The sequence below is a fragment of the Aulostomus chinensis genome, chromosome 7 (assembly GCF_037954235.1).
Source record: "Aulostomus chinensis isolate RoL2024-O1b breed Wild chromosome 7, RoL_Achi_v1.0, whole genome shotgun sequence".
In the NCBI taxonomy this organism is placed as follows: domain Eukaryota; kingdom Metazoa; phylum Chordata; class Actinopteri; order Syngnathiformes; family Aulostomidae; genus Aulostomus; species Aulostomus chinensis.
The window spans coordinates 12,340,350-12,363,653 of record NC_141326.1 but is presented as its reverse complement, the minus strand read 5'-3'; the positions used below and the strand labels follow the sequence as shown (position 1 = coordinate 12,363,653).

Below are 23,304 nucleotides of genomic sequence, written 5' to 3'. Positions count from 1 at the left end.
GCAGCATTTCAGCAGTGTGTTTTGCCCTTCCAGCTTCTTTTTTAAGTTGCTCAGATTTTGTTGATTTGGTCCTTGTCTCTTTGTTTATGTGTTGATCATAAACCAATATTTTCACATCATGTCCTTCTGTCTGATTTAGTGATCAGGAGTTTGCTCATGGGTGCCTTTTAAAATCTGACTAGAGTCACGCTGCCATTTATTGAGGACTTCCTTCCTGTCTGGCTTGATCTGCTCTGTGCAGATTGATGCTCTGTCCATCAAATATAGATTTGCCCCATATTTCTCTCACAGTGGCACCTGGAAACTTCTGAGACGCACCTGAGATGTGATGATTCTGGTGGAAATTGAATCAAGTAGAATGACGGACATCAGCTCTGGCTGCTGTGGTGCAGCTGTAACATGACGTATCAACGCCCGTAAATTTGAGCTGAGACATATTTTTTTTCACACTGGGGGCTTTTCCATCCAGATGCTTCAGATTTATCTTGGAACACTTATCTGCTCTCTTATAGTCTCATATTTTCTCCCCACTTTATTCTGAAAACAACCACGTTTACGCTCCAGCTGCAACAAAATGCTTGGGTTCTATTTGATATGTAAATGAGTGAAGCTACGTCTTGTTTACCTGCTCCTAGGTGGACAACAGCTGCTTCATTGTCAAAGGAGTGAACACCCTGCCTTCCAAAAAGACTGAGAACATCATGGTGACCTTCAAACCTCCTTCAGAAAGTCCTCCAGGGCCATGCCTCGGCAAACTGACCGTCTCCTGCAAGCTCTCAGCGCGTCCCAGCGAGCCTTTTTTTTGGGTTCATTTCTTAAGGGGCCTTGAGGTGCCAAAAAAGTGAAATAAAAAGATCTATCCTGATGTCAGTGCAGTCTCAGTGCCACAAGGGGGCAGTCACGTCAAGAGATTGCAGTCCAGGACTCTGGGAACGTACAAGGATGGCAAACATTACATAACTTGTTACCTTTTATCCTGAAAAACGAGGATTTAGTGAGTCAACTCTACACTTGGGTTTAGTAGTTGGAACCGTGTTGTGCTGCAAATTGCAGGTGAGTCTCAGATGAGAGGGCAGAACTGGATCTGACCCTGGACAGAAACACACCTCATGTTCATTCAGACAGCCAGATGGCATGGTTGTTGGTAGCCAGTTGTGTGTGTGTCATCTTTCAGCCTCTTGCAGTACCCAGGGGCAAACAGGTTTATTTAAAGGCTCACTATTGTTGGAGGAACATTCTTATAACCCTACTGTAATACACATCTAAAGATAAATGACGTTTTGTTTTCAGAACTACATTTAAAACATTTTTTAGCTGAACCTTGTCATGTCTTCCACTGCTATATTTCTCTTCAAAGACTGCTATTACTGAACCACTAGAGAAAACAGATGAACACAGAATGTCCAAGAGGTTACACACCAGTAGCACAGTGCAGATGGGCTCTTTTCAGCTCTGAGGTCAAAGGTGAAGCTAATACTGGGGGACATGCAGATGTGACCCAGCAGAGGGATCAGCTGAATGTACCACTGTACAGCTGACTCACCACCAAACTAAGCGATTGTAGCTGTGCTGATCGGATCAGCAGTGAAGCATCTGAGAGGAGCATCGAGACCTGAACAGTTTTAGTTTGGTAGTTTTAGCTGAAATCAAAATGTTGGTGCTGCTTTGAGCATATAAACAGACACTGCTGTCACTCCAGAGTCTTCAGAAATTTCTGACAAGTTTGAGGCTGAATTCAGGAGGTCACAGGAATACACCTGGGGATGAGTTACTGAGGAACACGTGATCATTACTGAGTGACGGATCACTTCAAAGTAGGCGGGGTACGTGTTACCTGAAAATGGTTTTAATGTAACAGCCCACAGTGGTGCAGTGGTCAGCACTGTCGCCTCACAGCAAGAAGGTTCCAGGTTCAAGTCCCAGCTCCAGCTCAGGATCTTTCTGTGTGAGTCTGCATGTTCTCCCTGTTCCTGTGTGGGTTCTCTCTGGTACTCCAGCTTCCTCCCACAGTCCAAAGACATCAAGAGAGGATGAGGCTGATTGATACTCTAAATTGACCATCGGTGTGACTGTGAGTGTGAATGGTTGTCTGTCTCTATGTGTTGGTCCTGTGATGGACTGGTGACCTGTCCCAGCCCAAAGGCTGCTGGGATAGACTGCAGCCCCCCCACAACCCTTAACAGGATAAGAGGAAGAAAATGGATGGATGGATGGTAACAGCCCACACGTTTTGTAACTAAAAGTAAACACAACTTTGCTTAATAAAGGTGCCATGCAAAGATGATTCTACATGTTGGTAGTTCAAACATGGTGCATGTTAGCATGCTGAAGTTAGCATCTAGAATAGCCGCTCACATGGTTGTAAACACTCCTGGTCAAAAAGAAGTCAACATTAATTCAAGCCAGTCAACGTGTCACTTTATGTCATTCATTTCAATATCTAAAGACATTTTCTGGAGAAATAAAAAAACAACAACAAAGCTCTAGGGTTGGTAACACTGCAACATTTCAGAAAAAAACAAAACAAAAAAATAAGACTTTAAAGAATGGCAGTAGCGAGTATCAGCCATCAGTGAAGAGAGTGAACTGTTGGTTGTTCAAGCGGTCGGCTTGCTAACATCATGCTAGCGTGTCAGGCTATGTTTACGCTGAAGACTGGGGCAGGAGTCCCCCTGCAGAGGTTGGCTGTCACCACCTCTAAATGACCCCACACCAGTTTTCCTCTTGGACATATTTAATCACCATCCAGTGAGTGCAGTATAGCCGTCCATGAGTGACCTACAGACTAGATAGTTGCTGCTTGGTGAGGAGGTTTTTCCTGCGATCAGCCGACTGATCAACAAGATTCTTGCCATCAATCAACATCTGACCCAAACAGAAGGGACCCCTTTAACTGTCTTCTTTAGAGGGATGTATATCCCTCGTGCTAGCCTGTCTCAGCTGGGCTGCCTGGTGCTTCCCCCTCTAGCTTACGAGCCACATGTGCTTCGGCCTTGGTGTGCCAGCGGACACGTATGAGTGAAGCTTTGCACAAAAACGTGCTTCACCTGCTGTGCAACAACTCCATCCCAGGGGAAACACTGATTCACACTCTCCAGTCGGGGCAACGGTCAGCATTCCTGCCGCTCCCCTCCAGAACTGAGGAGATGTGGTGTCTCCGGGCTACAGAGAAAAGAGTTGGTTGCTCACAGTGAGGATTTCATTCCTATTAAGAGTCTGTCTGTAGGTCAGGTCTTGTATTTTTGGATGAGATAAAAAAAAAGTCAATGCCAGTGCTATGTAGGGTCTGATCTTCTTTTCACCTTGTGCCCCAGTTTGTTTCTCTCTGGAGAGGGTGATGTCGGGGAGGGCTTCACCGTGCACACACATGCTGAGGCCCCAGCGATACGTTTTGGCAAGTCAGGTCCTCTGCTCCATGTGCCTTTGTCTGGGTCGTAGACCTGACTGGCTCTGGAGAAGGCCATGCTCTCCCAGCTGTAGCCACCAAGCACGTAGATCCTCCCCCCCCACACTGACATCCCTGCCTCGCTGTTGGGCAGCAGCAGTGGGACCACCTTGGTCCACTGCCCGCTGCAGGGATCATAGGACTCCACATGCAGGATGTCAAAACGCTCGGTGGTATACTCGTGGTCGTCACTGCCCCCGATGGCGTAGATAAGGTGGTTGAGGGAGGCCATGCAGTGCCAGCGCCGAGCTAATGACATGGGCTGGTGCTCCACCCACACGTCACCATCCCGTGACGGATCGTAGCTTAGGACATCTTTACGGTACGGTCCAATCTGATAATCATGGCCACCTGAGATGTACACCACGCCACGGTGGACTGTCCCAGCATGGCCATAAGTAAACCTAAAACGACAGTTGAACACCTTTTGAAACCTTTAGTGATTAAAGATACCGGCAACAACTATGATGCAAAATGCAGGAGCAACAATGTACATATACTCATGATGTACAACAATAAAACTGAGCCATGCTGGCAGCGTCACATTACACACGACTAAACACAGACCAGTGACTTGTGTTCCCAAGCTACCTCGGCAGCTCCGCCACGTAGGACCAGCAGTCCTCGGCAGGACAGTACAGCTCCACAGACGACAAAGCTCCAGTGTCATTCCGTCCTCCTACGGCAATCAAGCAGGCTCCCACTGCCCCCAGGTAGAAATCCACTCGCTGCTGGTTCATCGGAGCACCCTGGAAGAACAGCCCAATGTCACTAGTTGCTAGAAGGATAACCGTACTTCACTGGAAGGTGAAAGCGTTACGAGGAACGGCACCGTAGTCCACTGGTTGTGGCGAGGATCATATCTGTACAGAAGGTTACAGGCACTGTCTCCGCCGTTGTCCCTGGACGAGCTTCCCCCGGCTGCAAAGATAAAACCCCCCAGCACTGCCAGGCAGTGGTGGCTGCGCTGGGCTGGCAGCTCTGTTTCCACCTCCCAGTTTCCTGTTTCACCATCTAGCCGGCAAACATTGGCGCTCAGCGCCTCGCCACGTTCTGACACCTGAGGACAGAAGAGGTTCCTCTTAACACAACAGCTGGTCACAAGTTGAGACACACGTCTATCAGTAGAAAGCCTCAAATATTTACAGGTACAACACAGACGGACAACTACAGCTGCTCCAGGCTACCTCTCCTCCAATCAGCAGCAGTCGTTCTACTCCTCCCCTCAGCATGGTGCGTCCGGTTTGTAGGAGCGGCTGACCACTGGGGTTGGCGTGGTAATCCAGCGCTTCCTCCACCAGGGCTTCACAGCCGGCACTGGCCAGGTGAAGGTGCTGCACGGCCGGCAGCACCCGGTCCACCAGGTCCCCCACCGGTATCAAAGGGAAGTGGATGTGGGAGAGGAGCTGTCTAGCATGGCTGGTCCGCTCAGGAGTCTGGCTGAGCCACTGCAGGGCAGCTTGGAGCAGAGCCTGCTCACTGTCATGCTGGACCTGAGGATGAGGGGAGCTCTCACCGTGGCTGCTCAACCACTGCAGTGATTTATCCATCTGAATATGAACAACCTGGCGTCTTACCTGGCCGCTGGAGAGGTAGGAGGCTAGCTTGTGCAAAGGAATGTCACGAAGAAAGTCTGTGGTGAAAGAGAGTGTGGCAAAGCGTGTGAGGATGAAGTCATCGATGAAGGCGTCCAAGCGCTCCAGACTGTAGAGCAGAGCCAGCTCCTGGAGGTTCAGGTAGTTGTCCTCACTCACTTCCTGCTCCAGGTACTGGCAGCAGAAATCCACCACGCGCCACACCTGCACCACAGCGGTATTTTGACAGAATACACACCAACCAGCCTTCACATCAAACCACTGAGAGGTTACGCTTGAGGAACAATGTTGGAAACATGCAGAATCAGGCTATTATTAATCTGGACACAAGGGATCATGGAGAGTTCTCTCTCTCTTTCCTTTCTTTCTCTCTCTCTTTCCTTTCTTTCTCTCTCTCTTCGTCTCTGACCCTCTCTCCTCTCATCCATCTCTTTCCCTTATCCGTCTTTGTCTCTGCCCCTGTTTTCCATCTCTCTCTACCTCCACCTGGTCAAAGCAGATGGCCGTTCCCACCGAGCTCGACCTCCCTGCCTGTTGAAAGTCCACTAATAACCCAGGACTTCTTGTTGTCTTTCACAGACTCTAATCCTGTTGGTAGTTTTACCTCTTATTAATTACTCATTTTCAGAAGGATTTCTTTTCACGTGTTTGTCCTCCAGCAACCCAATCTGATCGCCTGCTCTGCTCTTACCTGAAGAAGGTGGGCAGTTTCCAGCACACAGTCAATATTTCCACCATCCAAAGGCAACTCTCCGCTGTACAGGAAGTCCACTACAGCCTTCAGACCGATGAAGGAAATCCCAACAAGCTCCACCTGCAGGCAGTAAGAAGATAACATCAACATATCTATGAAAATGTTTGTGTACTTATCAAGCAATTCTTATTATTAAAGGTAAAGGAAACGCACCCTTCATCTCATGTACAGTACCTCAGCTTGACGTTCCTCCCTCATGCCCACGGTGAACATAGCGTGGAAGTATGGGCTGGAGATGGCCAGCAAGGCTCGATGAGCGGGGATGCGCTGGTCGTCGGCTACCAGTACCACGTCACAGAACTGGCCGTGATGCCGCTGGTCATTGAAGCCCTGCAAGACCTCTGCAGCTTGATCCCCCCAGCGGAACACCTGACAAACACACACAGATGCCATGACTGTGAGCGGCTATCTGTTAGAAAGACAGTCTGATCCAGTCTGGAACCCTGATCTGGAACCCTCTACCCGGGTGGCTGAAAGCGCCTTAGTTTCGATTGGTCTTTTGAGGCAGTGATAACAATAGAGGTGACTGTGGATGATGCAGCCTGTGGTTTTTCCACCTGCCCAGTCCTGAGGCGAGGTCGGGGGTATCACTGAGATAACCCATTCATGCCCAATCCCAATCTACCATTGGTTCACCCTTTAGATTTGATGAGTACCTCAGAAATAGTTTTTCCTCATACGAACCAGACTTTAGTCTCCATGACAACAGATCCTGATAAGGTTTGTGTTTATATTAGAAAAGGTCTCCAACAGGTCACAAAAAGAACAAATTAAGGCACGTGTACACACACACGCACACACACACACGCACCTTGGACGATTGAGTGATCCGGTGGGGCCAACGTACACGGCTCGATTTGTCATTGTCCATGGTGTCCCATTAGGCTGGTACAACCTTGAAGACACACATTCGTCGTAACTCTAGTGTTCAGCGGTCAATTAACGCCGGCCGTTACAATGCTAACATCCGATGCTAAGGAGTTACCTCCGGCATCTTTGACACGGTCGGCGTCTCAATGCCTCACTGTCAAGGGCTGTCACTCAATGGCTTGAAGCCCAGAAAGCTCCCGTTGTTGTGGTCGGCGAATGTTCACGCTTGCTGTCCTGGACCTGAGCGGCGACAGAAGCGCTGTCTAACAGAAGCAGCTGCTGCTTTGGAAGAATGTCGAACATGCGACAATTTTTCAACGACATAACAAGGCGGACAGCTGTCGGTAGACTCCTCTTCTAACAACCTCAGCTCATCCCTTCCACATAGTCATGTCAAAACTCTTGTTTCCTCGACCGCAGGGATTGAGAACCAACCGTACACTAGCCTGTGGAACAACCGAACTTCCCGTTAGGATTTTCAAAATAGTGTCTTATGTTGAGATTCCGGGGGGGAAATGCGTTTATTTTAAGGTAGTTAATGAAGCAGTGATTAAAAAACTTATTTTCATCACAAAAAGTTTAACTAACTTGTCCGGGTATGTTGATACCACATTACCTTACCTGCAAGTTCTCTTTTTATTTTTTATTTTGAAATCTTAACCTTAACCGGTTAAACCCCGGAACAAGCAGGGACGTTCAAGATTGGCAATGTCGCCAAACGTTTTTAAAAGTGAACTATTTTGCTCTATTTAAATATTTGAATACCATCTCTCTTCTCTAGTCATGATGCCAGACACACTGGAGATGCTGTGTAATATCACCGGCGCTTCACGGTCAATAAAACCACTTAGAAAGTGTAACTCGGAGAATCTTAATCTTAAACATGACCCCATTATTCATAAACCTTCTTTAAAAAACAAAACTTGTGTCTTTTAACAAATGAACGGTTAATTATTTGCTCCAAATTCACGTAGAATAGAATATGTCTGGAAGTAACCGGGACAGCGAGCCTCATGGACCATGTCCAAGCGGGTCAGAGGGGCTGATGAGCCAGCAGGTGGCGGGATGTATCAACACACATGCCGGTCGGAGCCAGGGAACTCTGCGGTGGTGCTATTGGTCCTCTCTGGTCTGCACAATCCAAAGGTCCGTTGCTCCGTGGACAGCTTTGAGCTCCAGTGTTTGTCGAGATTATCCTCGGGACTCCCAGGAGAGGAGGACCGTGACCTGTGGGCTGTCTGTAGCCTACTGAACTTTAGCGCCCTCGTCATCACCATGAAGCCTACATACATCCTACGAAGCCGGGTTACGGTTAAACTATTTCATCGTGCAGTTTTGTGGAGTTGCAGTGTTACAAGAGTAATAATGAGGTGTATCTCAGTGGTGTAATAACACTTTAATTACTGTTATTTTAAGCGCCAACTCCAAGTTGGTAACGGGATGGTTGTACATATTTTAATATTATAACCCACCTTATTTATTCTCGGACACGTTTTTTGAATTGAAACGAAAAGAAGCTAAATTGGTCATTTCTTTCTAACTGCTCTGTGTCAAATCACGCAATTTAGTAGAAGTGAAACCGGAAAGCGATTGTTTCAGTATAAAGCCCTTATCGCTACAATTTATGTTGGCTTTGTTTTGTGTGTGGAAAAATAATTTGAAAACATTTGTCATTGTTGACAATGATTGACATGAGTATTTTTTGTTACACATTTGGACACCATTAAATGGTTGTGATTTTATAAATTTGTCCTTAGTTGCAGTTAATTCATTTTGTATTTGTATTAAGATCCTAATGATTTTTGCTTCTATGTAGCACAAGGAAGCTTCCTGGGGCCCACACGCATTTCATCTGCAACAAGACAAGAATACACATTCAGACTACCTACCCCTATTTTGCAACAAGTTCAACAATATAAATTAATATAATTTAAATGACCAAAAAATAAATCGAAATAAATCTAACGAGTAAATGTCCTTTAACAAAGAAAGCTCTGTGCCCTTTTACATTTGGTAGAAAAAAAACTTATCTGATAAATTATCAAAGTTCATTCTTAAACCACTGATTCTTGCCTTTACTAAATACACTGTGGAATCATCAGCAAACATTTTGATGTGGACATTTTTCAATGACTGAGGGAAATCATGAGTGAAAGTGGCATAGTGGTCCAAGATAACTTCCCTGGGGAATGCCATTTTTCATATGTTCAGCCTAAATATTTCCATTATATTTCAGAATTTCTATCACTCAAATAATTGTAAATATGATATGGTACAATCGAATTAAAGCCATCACATTTTTTTAAGCAGTGACCGGTTGTATCGGAAGTTGCCGAAAAATAAACAAGCAAACCCACTTGGGGGATTTTCCTCTCCTATTTCCTTAAGCTCGTCATCCACCCTTTGAACGAAGGTGCAAGATAACACATATTTGTCTGTATGCATGTTGGTTTTGTGCGGTTCAACAGTCACTCGAAACAAGCAAATGGGACTGGGTGGATTTTTTTTTTAAAGGAATTAGACTACATTCTAACACTCTAATCTCTATGTGATTATTGAAATAATTAACATAAACAAATGGTTTGATTAATTTCAGAGTGCTGTACCACTTCCAATGCTGTAAAATTGTAGAGGTCCAAAGCTTGACATGAGAAAATGAAATACACCACAAATATTTCATGGCTTATTGGTCATTTAAAATAATAATAATTGAAATACAGTAATAATGTACGTTTGATAAATCTACCTTCATCTGTTTACCGAGTCTGATTAGAAACAGTAACTTTACGATATGTCTGTCAAGTCGCTTTAATTGTGCTAGCGCTTTTATTTTGAAATCGCCACCGGAAGCTGTAGGGGTCAGTCGTAGCAGCCTTGAAACAGCCGGGCCTCACACCGATTACTATTCACAGGAGGAGGTGAATCCAGCGTCTAGGGACTTCTCTGTCTGTCTGCTGGCAACCTGATTGACTAACATCACCACCGCCCATAAAAGTGGCGATATACAGGAAATGAGCCGAGCTGCTGGGAGAAGAGCCGTCTTTCCCCGTTAAGTCCGACCGGTTCATCAGTTCCTGCGCGGTGGTCGTGATTTTCGCTTATTCCTCCTTCTCTGATGCGTCGCATCAACTGTGTAATTTAGCCCTTTCATTATCGTGTAGTTTAGCTCTCCCCGCTTAGGGCAACGTTTACCTCGACTGTCTCACTTCTGTCCATCCGGGGAAAAAAAATGGCAACCCAGATCGATAAAGACGCTTGCAGAGAGGCTTACAACCAAGTCAGAGACGATAACACCGACACCAATTGGTGAGTGAGCCGACACTTCATACCTAAACTCTCTTGGTTTTATTTCTACTTTTGCTAAATGTATATGTGAGACGTGTATTGAGAACGAATTGTTACCGCTCAGTAATTTGAGACTCCCTGTATTTGGGCAAAAAATGTATTTTTCTCCATCTTATCGCCGTTATTAAACCAACGGCTCGGTACCGCCCACACCACGTCTGCTCTTTTGCTGGCTGGCGTAGCGGCTCGTACGAAAATAAAACCTGTAAAAGTGTGCGCCTTTTGCTCCAAGCCGAATAAAGGAGAGGTCTCTTGAGAGCTCAAAAATGTTTTAAGATTGGTTTTTATCTGATGCTTGGTAATAATAATAATGATAATGATAATAAAAACGGCTCTATTTTTGAGGGAAGTTAAACCAGGTTTTTCCTCTGACGAGGCAGAATTGCGCACATCCGTAGACTTTCATTTCATATCTAAAGAGCGGATTCCCTGCGCGTGTTTACGGGAATAGCGGCTATAATTCCTGCGGTGCTCAGGGTCCCGCTCCTCCGGTCCTCCACCGCGCTGTTATCAGGCCCAGCGGGGCAGAAGTAATTTCCTTTGTCCTGTATTCAGAGAGGACAACGTTACACTAGTGACACTTGCACATGGCTGACACGCAGCTGCTCCGTGCATGGGCGTCTGATGCAGTTGTGCGCTGCCTCCCGATGCCATGCTGGACGGATGTGCAGACAACGCCGCTGTGCTGTTGTGTATCAACAGATGAGCAGCAGGGATTGATGAGTGTATTCTGCGTCCTCCAGGGCCGTCTTCAAATATGAGGGCTCCAAGATTGTGCCTGCGGGACAAGGGACTGATTATGAGGACTTCAAGAAGATGTGCACAGGTGAGATGGGTACTGAATGTATCGAACTTCTTTTTTAATTGTACGTGTGTGTGTGTGTGTGTGTGTGTGTGTGTGTGTGTGTGTGTGTGTGCGCCTGTGTATGCGTGCGTGCATGCGCGCGCGCGCGCGTGTGTGTGTTCGGGGACCTGTTCGCCCATCACTGGACCTGTTAAACAGCCTATGGCAAACAGCTTGACTTGTCAGGACACTAATCTTTTAAGACTCTGTGCTCTGTCATCCATTGGCCTTGAGCCCTGAAACTCTGCTGTTCCAGCGCTCAACGCCGGACCATTACGTCACATAATCAGGTCAACCATTGTCCGGCGCCGGTTTTTAGAAAGTGTAGTTTATCAGCGGTTAGCATCACTGAATGATCGTGGAAATCTTGTTAACCCGTTAGATTTACTGCAGATTTACAGTATTTTTGCTGGAGCGTCTCTTGCCTGAAGTGTGTGTGTGTGTGTGTGTGTGTGTGTGTGTGTGTGTGCGTGCGTGTGCGTGTTTTAATGAAGGGTTAGGTCTGCACCGTGATGAGTAGTATTTATGTCACCGAAGGGAAAAAAAGAAAAGAACATCACAATAAAATAAAAGTAACAGAAATTTAAGTTGCTTGACAGCAGAGAGAACAAAAATAACCAAAGGCTGCAAGCTGCATCCATCCTGACACACACACACACACACACACACACACACACACACACAAATGTGAGATCATCTAGAGCATCTGCTCCGATGTTGGGTGTGGCTGATGCTTGCTGTTGTCTTTAAAGCCTCAGGGTTCGACTTTTTCCCTTCCTGATATTTCACAGCTTACATTCCTGTGTTGAAAAAAAAAACCCCAACTGCTGTGGCTCTGCGGCAGCTCAGCGGGGGCTCTGTTTGACGCCGCAAACACCATCAGATATCCTTCTTTCTGTGGGATTGTTGATTTATTTAGCCCTGACGTTGGAACTCCCTCTGAGAGTGGGAGGGGCCGGTGCACCACATCACCTGTGATGTCAGCAGTCAGCTTGGATCTGCTTGCTGGGGTTGTTTGAGATTATAATCCACGTCAAACTGCGGCTGATTTCATCTCAATTTTGCTCAGCAAACAAGCATTTTAAAAGTGTTGGGATAAAACATAAAAGTAGAAAGAACTCGGTGACGTCCTGCTCTAGGCAGAAGTCTCCATGCGTGATTGTACAGAAGTACAGAGGAGTGAAGTATTTGATGGAGTACTTATAGTAGAAATACGTATTTGTGCATTCCAGCGGTTGGGAGCCTTCAGTCCTCAAAGCGACGATGAGACACAATGAAGTTTAGATTTCTGACGGGACTTTTCACCGTGAGAGGACAGTCGCGATAGATGGCGCTGAGAAGCAGCTGGTAGATGCGTTCCACCTGGGAGTTGCGCTCGGCTGATACTCCCGAGGTGTGGAGGTTCTGCTGAGAAAGGGCGACGACTGGACCAGAACTAGAGGGAGAGTCGTGTTCTGTCTCTGGCTCTTGATGGAATGTTGAATTTAGATATGTTGTTCAGTGGGGCTCATTTGTGCCTCTCAGTAGGAAGGAACCATCAGGCTGTTGTGTAATTGCTCATTTATATCTGACAACACATCAAAGGAAACGCTTTTATGCAGAACTACACATTTTTTGCTGTGTCATCATTGCAGTAGTTTTCAGTGCAGTCGACTCTGCAGCAGAGTCAGCATCGCTTTCAAGGGAAGACAAACCAGGAAGAGTCTGGCAGAGGGCGTGTGTGTGTGTGTGTGTGTGGTTGATCTGAACAGTGCTGTTTCTTCTCAAGAACCGTTCCTCAAATCAAAGGACTGTCATTAATATACCCCTATTAAATGTTGTTTTAGTGCTGAGTTGATTCACCTTGACTTTATTAGGTGTGTGTGCACGCGCGTGTGTGTGTGTGTGTGCGCGCCGTGCTCAAGAAGGGTGTTAGAAGTGGCCTTTGTGGCCCCTCTGATAAGGCTTTAGAGTGGCGGCCCCTGTTAATGTTTGCAGCAGCGGTGGTTTTGCCAGGAGTGTCTTTATCAGCTGCTGCGGCTGCGACAGCTACCTAAAGATTATCCAGGACAAGTCGCACTTGTAAACTACCCATGGACTTTTGAAAACTCAACTTCCTCCTTCTTCAGTTCACGCCACCCTTCAAAAGGACCAATCAGCCAACGTTGTTATCATTCCCCTGCAGGAGGACCTTCTTCTAATGTGACTTTCTACTGTCACAACGTTTTCATCTGTTTTTTTTTTTTCCCCTGTCCATCTGCAGCAGAATTATGCTAAAAGTACCAGGCTGATTCCTTCCAAACTCTGGCTGCGGTGCACACAGGAACAGGAAGAAGACATTTCATTTTGAAGCAAAACACAGACTTTTTATGGCACCGATCCTGACAGATCTACACGCTCTATGACAGTGACACCAGGACAAGAATATACAGTCATTCATTCTTGTATATTTAGCCATTATGCAGCACCTCGGTTCCAAGCCTTCCCATCAACTTTCAGCCTCAGCACCTTGTATATGAGGTCAGTTTCTTTGTGCGGCCCCCTTGTGGTACTTCACACAGCAGGCTTGTGGTTGGGGACCTCAAATATGATACGAATATGTGTCTGTCTGGGTGGTTTGGGGGACGTGGACTCGTGCTCCCTTGGGCCTTGGGGCGGTGGAATGGCAAGCTAACTCTAGCTTGGAAACAGCTTTAAATCCGCAGTGGAATTTCTGTCGTTTTTCATGAGCGCCCTTAGCGCTCCGTCAAGTGCCCGTTCTTGTTACTAAATATCGTGCTTGTTATTTCAGATTTTATCGTTCCAGCGTTTCCCATCCGTGGGTTCTACTTTGGCAGGTCGCTTGCAGCCAAATGAGACAACAAGCTCGTGTGAATCGTAACTTTCCTGTCCAAGAAGTTAGACATGAACAGTAATATCTGTGTCGGAAGGTATCGCTCATTTTACAAAGCTTTATGAATATCGGTCCGATGGCCGATATTTAAATCAGCCCACTTTCTCTCAGGTCCCCTCTTACTTGCTCGTCATCGGTCGTATTTGACGAAGAAAAAAATGCCCTTAATATGGAATTCATGGGCTTTACCACACGTTTTGGAAAAAAAAAACATTTGAACATGGGCAATGTTTATTTGTGTTTTTCAGTATGTTAATATCACATGGACTCATTTCTAGACAGGTAATATCAGTAGTGGTCAACATAAGCGGTCAGTTGTCAAGATATTTGCGTGTTGGATTTTGGAGGGGGATTTAAAAACCTTAGAAGTTCATGACATTGACACACACACACACACACACACACCCTCACTGAGTGTACACTTTCAACAAACAAGTAAAAAACATCATTAAAAGACTTTTTTTTTTTTAACGGGTTTTGACGGACGACTCACAAACTGTTCCTCCAGCCGTGTGATCGATCATCAGATTGACCCCGACAATACCTCGATCAGCGTTACATAACTTTACATAACAGCACCCCACAAACACTCAGCTGACACACTTACAGAGGGGAGGCTGGGTTCCACCTCCCAGCTTCTGAATGGAGCTTATCGCTCTTTTGAAGGATGTATTAGATTATTACAGATTATTAAGTGATCCTTTGTAACATAATTTTGTCCGTCGGAATACTTTCTAGGTCACTTCATCGTTTGTGACGAACCCATTGCTGTGCGTAAGAATGCATGTAAACGCGCACACACACACACACACACACACACACACTGTTGAGTGATACTCTTGTTTCATTTGAGTAAGCTTTAGAGTTCTCAAGGGGTAGAAGAGAGGAAAAGATAGCAGCAGCCAATTTTTCTTGTTTTGTTTTGTTTTTTCTGTATTATTTATGTTCACCTTGTCAGCTTGGTTGTGTGCATTCAGACGGTTGTGTGAGAGGGTGGTTGTGCGTATGCGGTGGTTGTGTCAGGCCGGCGGTGGGCCACCATGGCAGTGACGGGCGTGGTCACTGAAAGTTTAGTGACACAGCGGCGAGGCTCACAAAAGATTTGAGTCATTTAGTCTATTGACCTGAATACTTCCTCTTGGATTCCCCCTTCATACACACACACACACACACACACACACACACACACGCATGTGCGACCTGGAAGCAGGGCTTTTCCAGTGGCAGCTGAGGTGGTGGGGCTGCTATTTTTGAGGGCCAGCACTATTAACAGGTTTGTCACTAAGTGGCTGTGTGATAGAGGTGCGTCATTGGTGCGGTGGTCGAGTGTTGGACTGTACCACGGAGTGCTGCTCTCTCAAAAATGATGACTCAGCACAATGGGAGTGCGAGTGAAGCCCGAGGCAGGCTGGAGGTTCTGCGTACACCTGTCCACAACAAGGGAGCGGACGTGAAGTGAAGAGATTTTATCATTTTAAGACAAACTACTGTTTACAAATGATGCAGTCTGCTTCCTTTGATTCATCAGTGGTGGTAAACACCCTCTAGACTACAGATTCTGAACGTTTCGATTCATTTATGTTTGATAAGACTCGGTCGTGGTAATTGGTCTTAATCTTTACTAGGGCCAGCGGTTCTGTCCAAGATCAAATAAAATTCTAATAAGCATTTGATTCCTTTCATATGTAATGACTGATTGATACTCTAAATTGACCGTAGGTGTGACTGTGAGTGTGAATGTTTGTCTGTCTCTATGTGTTGGTCCTGTGATGGACTGGTGACCCATCCAGGGTGAACCCTGCCTCTCACCTGAAGGCTGCTGGGATAGGCTGCAGCCCCCCTGTGACCCTTAACAGGATAAGTAGAAGAAATGGATGGATGGATGGATGGATGGATGGATGGATGGATGGATGGATGGATGGATGGATGGATGGATGGATGTGTCAAACTGTTGTGTCTAACTCCTCGTTATGCTTCAAGCTGTTTCCCTGACAACTGCCCCTGTAGTGATCCGTTTGACCCAGTGGACTTGTGTGTGCAGTTTTTAGATCATGACTTTTATTGTACATGTCAGGAGATCAGTCCTGACTTGTTCAGCAACAAAGATTCACAGCTCTAAAGTCACACTCTGCCTCTTCCTCCTCAGACGATGCTCGTCTGTTCGGCTTCATACGGATCACCACGGGAGACGCCATGAGCAAACGAGCCAAGTTCACCCTCATCACCTGGATCGGTGACAACATCAGTGGGCTGCAGCGTGCTAAGATCAGCACTGACAAGACACTGGTCAAGGAGGTCGTGCAGGTCAGTGTGTGTGTGTGTGTGTGTGTGTGTGTGTGTGTGTGTGTGTGTGTGTGTGTGTGTGTGTGTGAGCAAGTGAGATAGAGAGAGATAGCAATTCGATTGTCATCATGCCAGTTTGGGAAGGTTGAATGGCGGATCTAGCAGCACTCAGGTTAGAACACACGGTGGTTATGGGATGATTAAGCAAATGAAGTACAAAGGTTGCAAGTACAAATACTTTGAGAAGTCACATGGTGGCAAATATCAGGATGATTTATCAAAGTAGAGCCCTTGTTGTCAGTGGAATGTAGGGAAGTACACTTGTAATGTTTAACCCCTCTGGGGTATCCACAGCCGACGGTGAATCGGCCTTCTGGGGGTGGGCGGTCAGGTGTCTCCGTACCGCCTGACTAAACGCCCTCTGTATGTATTCTTAGTGTTACTGTTACCAGAACCTCGTGTCTCCTACGACATCCCGTGTTTAAACTTTACACCAACATCCTAACATGATGCGCCCTCACGGTTGGGACCACCAGTGACTACCAGCCGTTACCTCGGTAACCTTTAGTGGTTTTCTGCCCTGCATCGGAAAATAATCCCGAAATTCGCCGCGAGCTCAGACGTCTCTGCAGTGGAGATACACGGCCATTTGTTTGGACCCTCAATAACTTTCAGTTTAATTCCTCAAAGTTGGGCTGTAGTAAGCAAAATGTTCCTCGCCTTCCCCAAACTCAGTGAGTGAGCGACTCACACTCTCACTGTGGTCGAAAGCAACAACAGCAAAAAAAGGTGATCAGAAGGAAACGGAAGCTAAGTGTGCAATGGAGAACACAAGAATGCAGATACCTGCTGTGTCATCACTCAGCAGTGTCACGCAAATTAATCCTCCCATATCTAAGATTTACTGTCTGGAGTGTGAAGAGGGCCCCTGCTCAGCTCGACGCAACATTTTAGCATCTTTCAGTTCATTGCTCTGGTTTTAGCACTATTTTTCTCACTCTCACCCTTCACACCAACACTGTTTGTCTCAATAAATAGAAAAGCTGCGACAAACTGTGAGCTAACGAGGGAAACTAATGGACCTAAGTAGGTGCTCTTAAACATGCAGTGCATCGGCTGAATGTTTATATCAATAGTTTGATAGAAGGACGCAGCGCTACAGATCGTTCTTCCTTCCTCTGGTGTTTTCAGCTCATTCCATGGCTGCCAACTGAAGCAGTGCCACTTCAGAGGTACCCTGTGGAGACTTCTGATCAACAAAAACAGTTGTACCTTCAGGTTTTTTCCGCCCCTCACTGACATGCGTGTTGCGTGTATTCTCGAGGCCTGACAAACACGTTCAATGCATGTTGCTGAAAGCCGCTCTTCGGTAGCAATCTGATTTGCATCAGACATGAGCGAGTTTTAGGGGCCTCCCTGGTCCAAACATTGCTCTCCAGGGTGGAAGCCTCCAGCTGGTACCACGTGGATCTGCTGACCAGCTCCAGTATTGACTGAAACATCTTACATGTTCTTGTTCTGCAAGTCTTAAGAGTTTAATATGAGAAGACTATTAGTTACTGTAACCGGGACACCAGCTGTGTCTATAGCTGTGCGTGCTTCACCGATCCAAAAATCTCTTCTCATTTTATACTGGCCCTTTTATGCTGGCCTTTAGTTAATCCCCCCTCTGTGGCAAGCTTTTTAAGACCCCCCCCCCCCCCCCCCCGCTTCTCAAAAGCCTACTTTTCACCAAAGGGGGACAAAAAATGTGGGAAGTTCTGAGTTTAGAGCTTTTTATTCACAGGGATTATTTTTATCTGCATTTGGTTCATTCTCTTAAAGTCACGCTACCACACGGAACATAAATAAAGCAGAACAGGTTGCACTAAAAGATGGTGTCATTTAAAGAAGGTTTTTTTCTTCCAGGTTCACTCTGTACCCAAGAATCGCAATTGCACTGTGTTGTGTTTTTGTTTTTGTTTTTTTCTTTTTTTTCTTTTGGCAGTGGCACAAATGCAGTTGGACACACTTCCATTCACACTCACTTGTTTTTTGTTTGGACTGACCCGTTTGATTTGGTACGTTTGAGAGCGTGAGCTCACGACTTTGAGTTACACTTATAGTCTTATTGGATTATGTTGCTTTCCCCATGAAGTGAATCCAGTCAGCTTTATTTAAGGGAGATAGTTTTTCTCTTCTTTCTTTCTTGTGTTCTTGCACTTTTACAGCTTTTTCCGAAGAAAATATGCACGATCAGTATATTCCCAGTTCAGCATTAACAGTTACTTTCACGGTTTAATGAATAACCACACAAATGGCCTGGTGTCAAAACCTAATGACAGCTGCCTAAATGATTTTGGTAGTACAGAGCGTTGACTGTTGGCCTTTCGATGTCCAGTGAGCTTTATCGATAGTCCCTCAAAAACTTGAGACTCATCAGGTCCTGTTTAGACTGGTGCTCTGGGAGCGCTGTCACAGTGTGCTGAGTTGTTTATTTCTTGAAAAACACATTGATATCATTTACATTGTCCTCTTCGCTCCTTTTGTCTCTGCAGAACTTCGCCAAGGAGTTCATGGTCAGTGACCCGAGGGAAGTGGAAGAGGACTACATCCGCACGGAGCTGAAGAAGGCAGGCGGCGCCAACTATGACGCTCAGGCTGAGTAGAAAAGTGCCACGGTCCACTGGAAGGAGGCGGGTTTGAGGATGGGGAGGGTGGGGTGGTGTAAATGGGGGTGGGGAGTGTTGGGGAAAGACTGCTGCCTCTTGGGGAGAGGAGGAGGAGGTGAGATGAAGAGGGTGCTTGACAAAAGCATGCATACACAAAACACACACACACACACACACACACACATATTTTTACTTTCAATGTGAGGCCCAGAGAAGAAGCCTGGTGGTGAAGAATTGGTTGACTGGGGAGGAACACAGGTACATGTAAATCAAGAGGAGGTGCACCAGGTGCACTTTGTTCCAAGTACAAACCAAACAGTGGTCTTGCTGCCAAAGAGCGGCTTAATAAAATCAATAGCGTCTCCTTTTGTCACCAGTTTTTGCAACTCATTAACAGACTGTACGACACCTTGCTCAGAGAAACTGATGGGAGATACCCGGGATGCTGATTGACAGATCTTGGTGCACCTCAGATCGACTCATTTGGGCGCTTATATACTTGGCTGGAACTTAGTGAAGCTGCACCACTGGCACACGAGCGTCTGTCGGTGTATCCTGAATATTAAAACCACTAGGATCTCCTATGATAGATGCACCACTTTGTCATTCCTCTTATAAGCATGTGCTTATAAGCTTATATGCTGTGTGAAGGCTGAAGAAAATGCCCACCAGCAGCTCCAAAGCCCCATAATGAACACGTCAGGACTCGTTTGTTTAGTCCATAGAAAAATACGCAAGAGAAGAAAACACACCTGGATTTTTAGGGTCCCGGCGCTCTTCAAAGGCGGAGACAGTTGCCAGGCAGCAAGCATTAGTTGGGGAAATAACCTGTGAAGTTCTGAGTCATTTTTACACTCAGTTTTTTAATTGTGAAATTAGGGAAATCCCAAAACATCCATGTCTTACGCCAAAAATGATTACGTTGACATGGACTCAAGTAACCCGGCTATGCGTCACCTCTCAGTGTTGGTCATGTTCAGGATGTGGTGTTTACATGCACACACTGAAACCATTTTTAAATCCGGAAACATGAGACCACAGTGGGATAATAATGTACTTGGCGCTATTAAATGCCAACATCACGTAGCAGTTACGGCGTATTGACCTAATTACGCGCATCGGGAGAAGAGGGTTACAACAGATATTGAACATGGCCTCACCTCTCGTAGCTGCAACAGTTTTTGATTTGCTGATGCGTCACTTGTTTAGGCCGGCGGTATCCGGGGTAAGGTGCTTACATGCTACACTATTCCATTTTCTTCTTCAGTTAGCAAAACCGGGTTTGTCAAAACCAGGATAAGGGCTTATCACGGTTTCTCTAATGACGATGAGATGTTTTCATGCACAAACAAACACATGGGACTCTTAAAAACCAGATCATAACTGGGATACTCAAGCCCATGTAAACACAATCAGCAAAGGCCTGCTAGAGACGCACACACGGCTGTATACTGGGCGTCTGCATGTTTGTGGCTGCATGTGGACAGACAGCTAAGATTTCTTGAAATAGGCAAAACCAGTTTAAGGTAAAACACATGCGCGCGCACACACACGCACACACGTACAAATGCCAGTATATAAGCGCTCGAAGGGTCCGAGCCAGCCTGACAGCCTCCTCCTGCCCTCTCCCCTCTCCCTTGTCAGCTCATGGTTGGTTATTTACTGTGCTGTGCATTGTCATCTCGTCGTCATCCTAATGAAGTTACTGTACATCAAGGCTTCAGCACTGTTTCCTCAGAATACTTCTACGAAATGAGGACGGAAAAACAAAAAACAAAAAAAAGGAAGGAGTTTCATTGCAAAATGATGCGTTGTGGTCATGTTTGATGTCTCATTTTGAAATGAAAGACTTGCCTTCGACTCCAGAACATGCTTGTAGTCATGATACACTGTACCTCCAGGAGTAAAAGATCTCCATTTTCTAAGTAGTAAGTAAGCTTTAGTCACACCACTAATTGCACATTTAGAAACGTCTTCATCTCGAAGCAGACAGCTGTGTTTGGATCACAGCTTCGGAGTCGGCCGTCACATCGTGTTCTGAGACTCTTAGTCATCCTTCTGACATCATACTTTTGGATTCATTTTTACTTGAAACCAAATGTGTTTTCGGTAAGTTCCATTATCTGGGTTTCCAGAGCTGAGACAAAAATCTGAGGAAAACTAACCTCAGCCTTCCAGGATGCCTCAGAAAAGCACAGATGCAACTAACAGCAGCTCATGAATGTTCTACTGAATCTGATTTTGAAAATGGAGGTCTTTTCATCTGGTGTCTCATCTCATTATTTGCCACTTAAAAAGGTATCCATGCATACTGTAACCTACTGTGTTTGACTGCCTTAGTCTCCCATGGAGAGAGGGGCATCATGGGAGCTTGTGGACACTACACTGTGATTGGCGACCCTCCTCGCATGGGTGGCAGGACTTCGATCAGCTCATGGCTTCTTGTCCCAAAACTGGGAGGAGCCACTTCTCGGTTGTAGCATCTCTTTTTATTTGGTTCCAACCTCCTGTTACCCCTCCCCCCCTCCCCCCTTGCAAAAAAAAGAAAAGAAAAAGGGACTATTTGTTTTTCTTGTACTATTTTGTTTTATTTTCTCTTAAAAGTTTTACCTTTTTAATTTTATTTTTAAGAGCATTGCAATCTTGAGACATTGGTGAAAGAGATTTTCAAGAAAATAATGTAAAAAAAAAAAAGAAAAAGAAAGAAAACTTAATGGGCACATGATCAGTCATTTCAAAATAAAAATTGATGTTTTTTCCAAAACGTATTTCTTGACGAGTCTCTTGTGTGTCTCTGGCTCATGTGAATATTAACCTGTTGTCCATTTGAAATACTCCACTGCAGGACTGCAAGAGATTGTCACCGTCTTTTCACACAGACATCTTTCAGTATTTACATATTTTATAATGAGTGAAGAAAGAGGGGCGAGAGGTCAAAATTTTTAAGTATGATCATATTTACAGGGCTGAAAACAGTTTAAGCTCCAATGATTGATCCACTGTCTTAGATGTTTTCGTTCATCAGCTACTATGTGAGTGGACTTGGGCTCAAACGTGTCGTGGAGTTATTAACTGTAATACGACTGAGGTCGCAATGAATCGGACGGCCACGAAGCAACCGTCTCTGGGAGCCGAGGGGACTTCCGAAGGTTGCCATGGTCACTGCTGTAACTGTCATGGTAATCCAGCAGTGAAGTCATCCCTTTGTTAGCATCCTCTCTGTCATTTAGATTAATACGTCACTGATTCAATGGTAGGCACTTCAAAAGCAATCTTATTGGGTTACTTATTATCGATCAGGAGCCATAATGCTATTTATTAGTGTTTCCACCAGGCTAGCGTCCTCTGCTCCATGATGAGATGAAATTATACATTGAGTGATCACATTAGTTGCACTCCCGTCCCTGTACTGGAACATGCAGAGGCACAAACACGTTACTGCTCTGTGTCCTCCCTTTGAACGCTGTCGAAGGACTCCACCCTGCATTCACATCACGATGGTAAGAAGTCAGCATGTGAAATCATCCGAGACTCGACACTGACGTCCCTTTAAAAAAGTATATGTGCCTCACGCCGCTGAGAATGCTTCATCACGCTTCATCACGCTTCATCTTCACTATGAGTGATCCTGGTGGTGTTCAGGATTAGTCATGGACCCCCATCAGTGTGTGTCGTGTGTGTGCGTGTGCGTGTGTGTGTGTGAGACAGGCTAGTCGGGTGGTTGCTGTGATCTGTCTCAGTCTAATAGCCGGTTACATAATAACAGAGCTGTTGTATTGTGGCTTTAAGTAAGCTGCAAGGAAGTGAGTAGGATATAGTTCAAGCTAATGTTACTGTGTGTGTGTGTGTGTGTGTGTGTGTGTGTGTGTGTGTGTGTGGATGGGTGGGTGGACAAGAAGCCAATACCATCCCAACCTAAGAGCATGAGTAACACTAGTAACTCTGAGGGGACCACACACACCCTCCATCTATACAGACACACCCAAAAGAAAGCCCATAACAAAAACCTATTAGGACATTCAATCCTTCCTTTAAGGTATAATCATGAACATTTTAGCATTAAAATATCTAAAACTGAACCTGATCTTATAAATTTTGTTGAGTTGTGAACTCGCATTGCCCTAACAAGGAATCTCTGAATATGTGTGTGTGTTCGCTTCTCTCATTAACCTCCTATCCAGTCTACTTCAGTTCTGGTGGGTGTATTACTGGGGATTGAAGAAAGTCTCAAGCCTAGTTTTTGTTGAATTTATTAAAAAAAAAGAGAGAGTGCTTTTATCCTTCGGTGGTTAGTGACCGGATTTGCAACGTCATTTTTACTCATGGAATGATCATCACGAGAAACTTGGTGTTACATCACCAGCAACTACTGGTACGTCACCAAGAGCAGCTGCCAATCATGACGTTACACCTCCTTTTTTCTAGTAGTAAAAACTTGAAAAATTGTAAATATACCAGCATGATTAAAAAGAAAAACTCTGCTACCTAAACTGACTGAACGAATCTTTGAGAAAATTTTACTTGACCCAAGTTTGACACTGCTGGATTAAGTGGGTGACCTACAAAACCAGCTGGGACTCAAGCGGGACACTGAGTTCTTTTGTGTCCACTTCATGCTGTCCATTAAATACTGACACACGGATGT

The 23,304-nt window shown here is 45.5% G+C and overlaps 3 protein-coding genes across 9 annotated transcripts in view; 2 read left to right on the top strand and 1 right to left on the bottom strand.

The window, feature by feature from the left end:
• The window catches only part of hydin (HYDIN axonemal central pair apparatus protein), a 59,936-nt gene extending 57,961 nt beyond the window's left edge, over positions 1-1,975 (top strand). For 6 of the 7 annotated variants that reach the window (XM_086208486.1, XM_086208483.1, XM_086208484.1 and 3 more), the window contains one exon: positions 636-1,975. In XM_086208486.1, the coding sequence (XP_086064612.1) occupies positions 636-845 (210 nt within the window). In that variant the 3' untranslated portion in view covers positions 846-1,975. The remainder of the gene's footprint in view (positions 1-635) is intronic. The other variant, XM_086208481.1, reaches the window with a different exon arrangement.
• On the bottom strand, positions 1,571-7,224 carry klhl36 (kelch-like family member 36). Its single transcript, XM_086208488.1, has 9 exons — positions 6,780-7,224; positions 6,606-6,689; positions 5,969-6,163; positions 5,732-5,854; positions 5,023-5,244; positions 4,633-4,938; positions 4,278-4,505; positions 4,037-4,194; positions 1,571-3,849 (listed from the first exon to the last, which is right to left on the bottom strand). Exons 2-9 carry the CDS (start codon positions 6,663-6,665, stop codon positions 3,276-3,278), a joined length of 1,866 nt encoding a protein of 621 aa, XP_086064614.1. The 5' UTR covers positions 6,666-6,689; positions 6,780-7,224; the 3' UTR covers positions 1,571-3,275.
• Positions 7,225-9,526: 2,302 nt separating this feature from the next.
• On the top strand, positions 9,527-21,423 carry cotl1 (coactosin-like F-actin binding protein 1). The gene is made up of 4 exons (XM_086208480.1): positions 9,527-9,970; positions 10,753-10,835; positions 15,872-16,029; positions 18,546-21,423. Exons 1-4 carry the CDS (start codon positions 9,894-9,896, stop codon positions 18,654-18,656), a joined length of 429 nt encoding a protein of 142 aa, XP_086064606.1. The 5' UTR covers positions 9,527-9,893; the 3' UTR covers positions 18,657-21,423.
• The last annotated feature ends 1,881 nt before the right edge of the window (positions 21,424-23,304 follow it).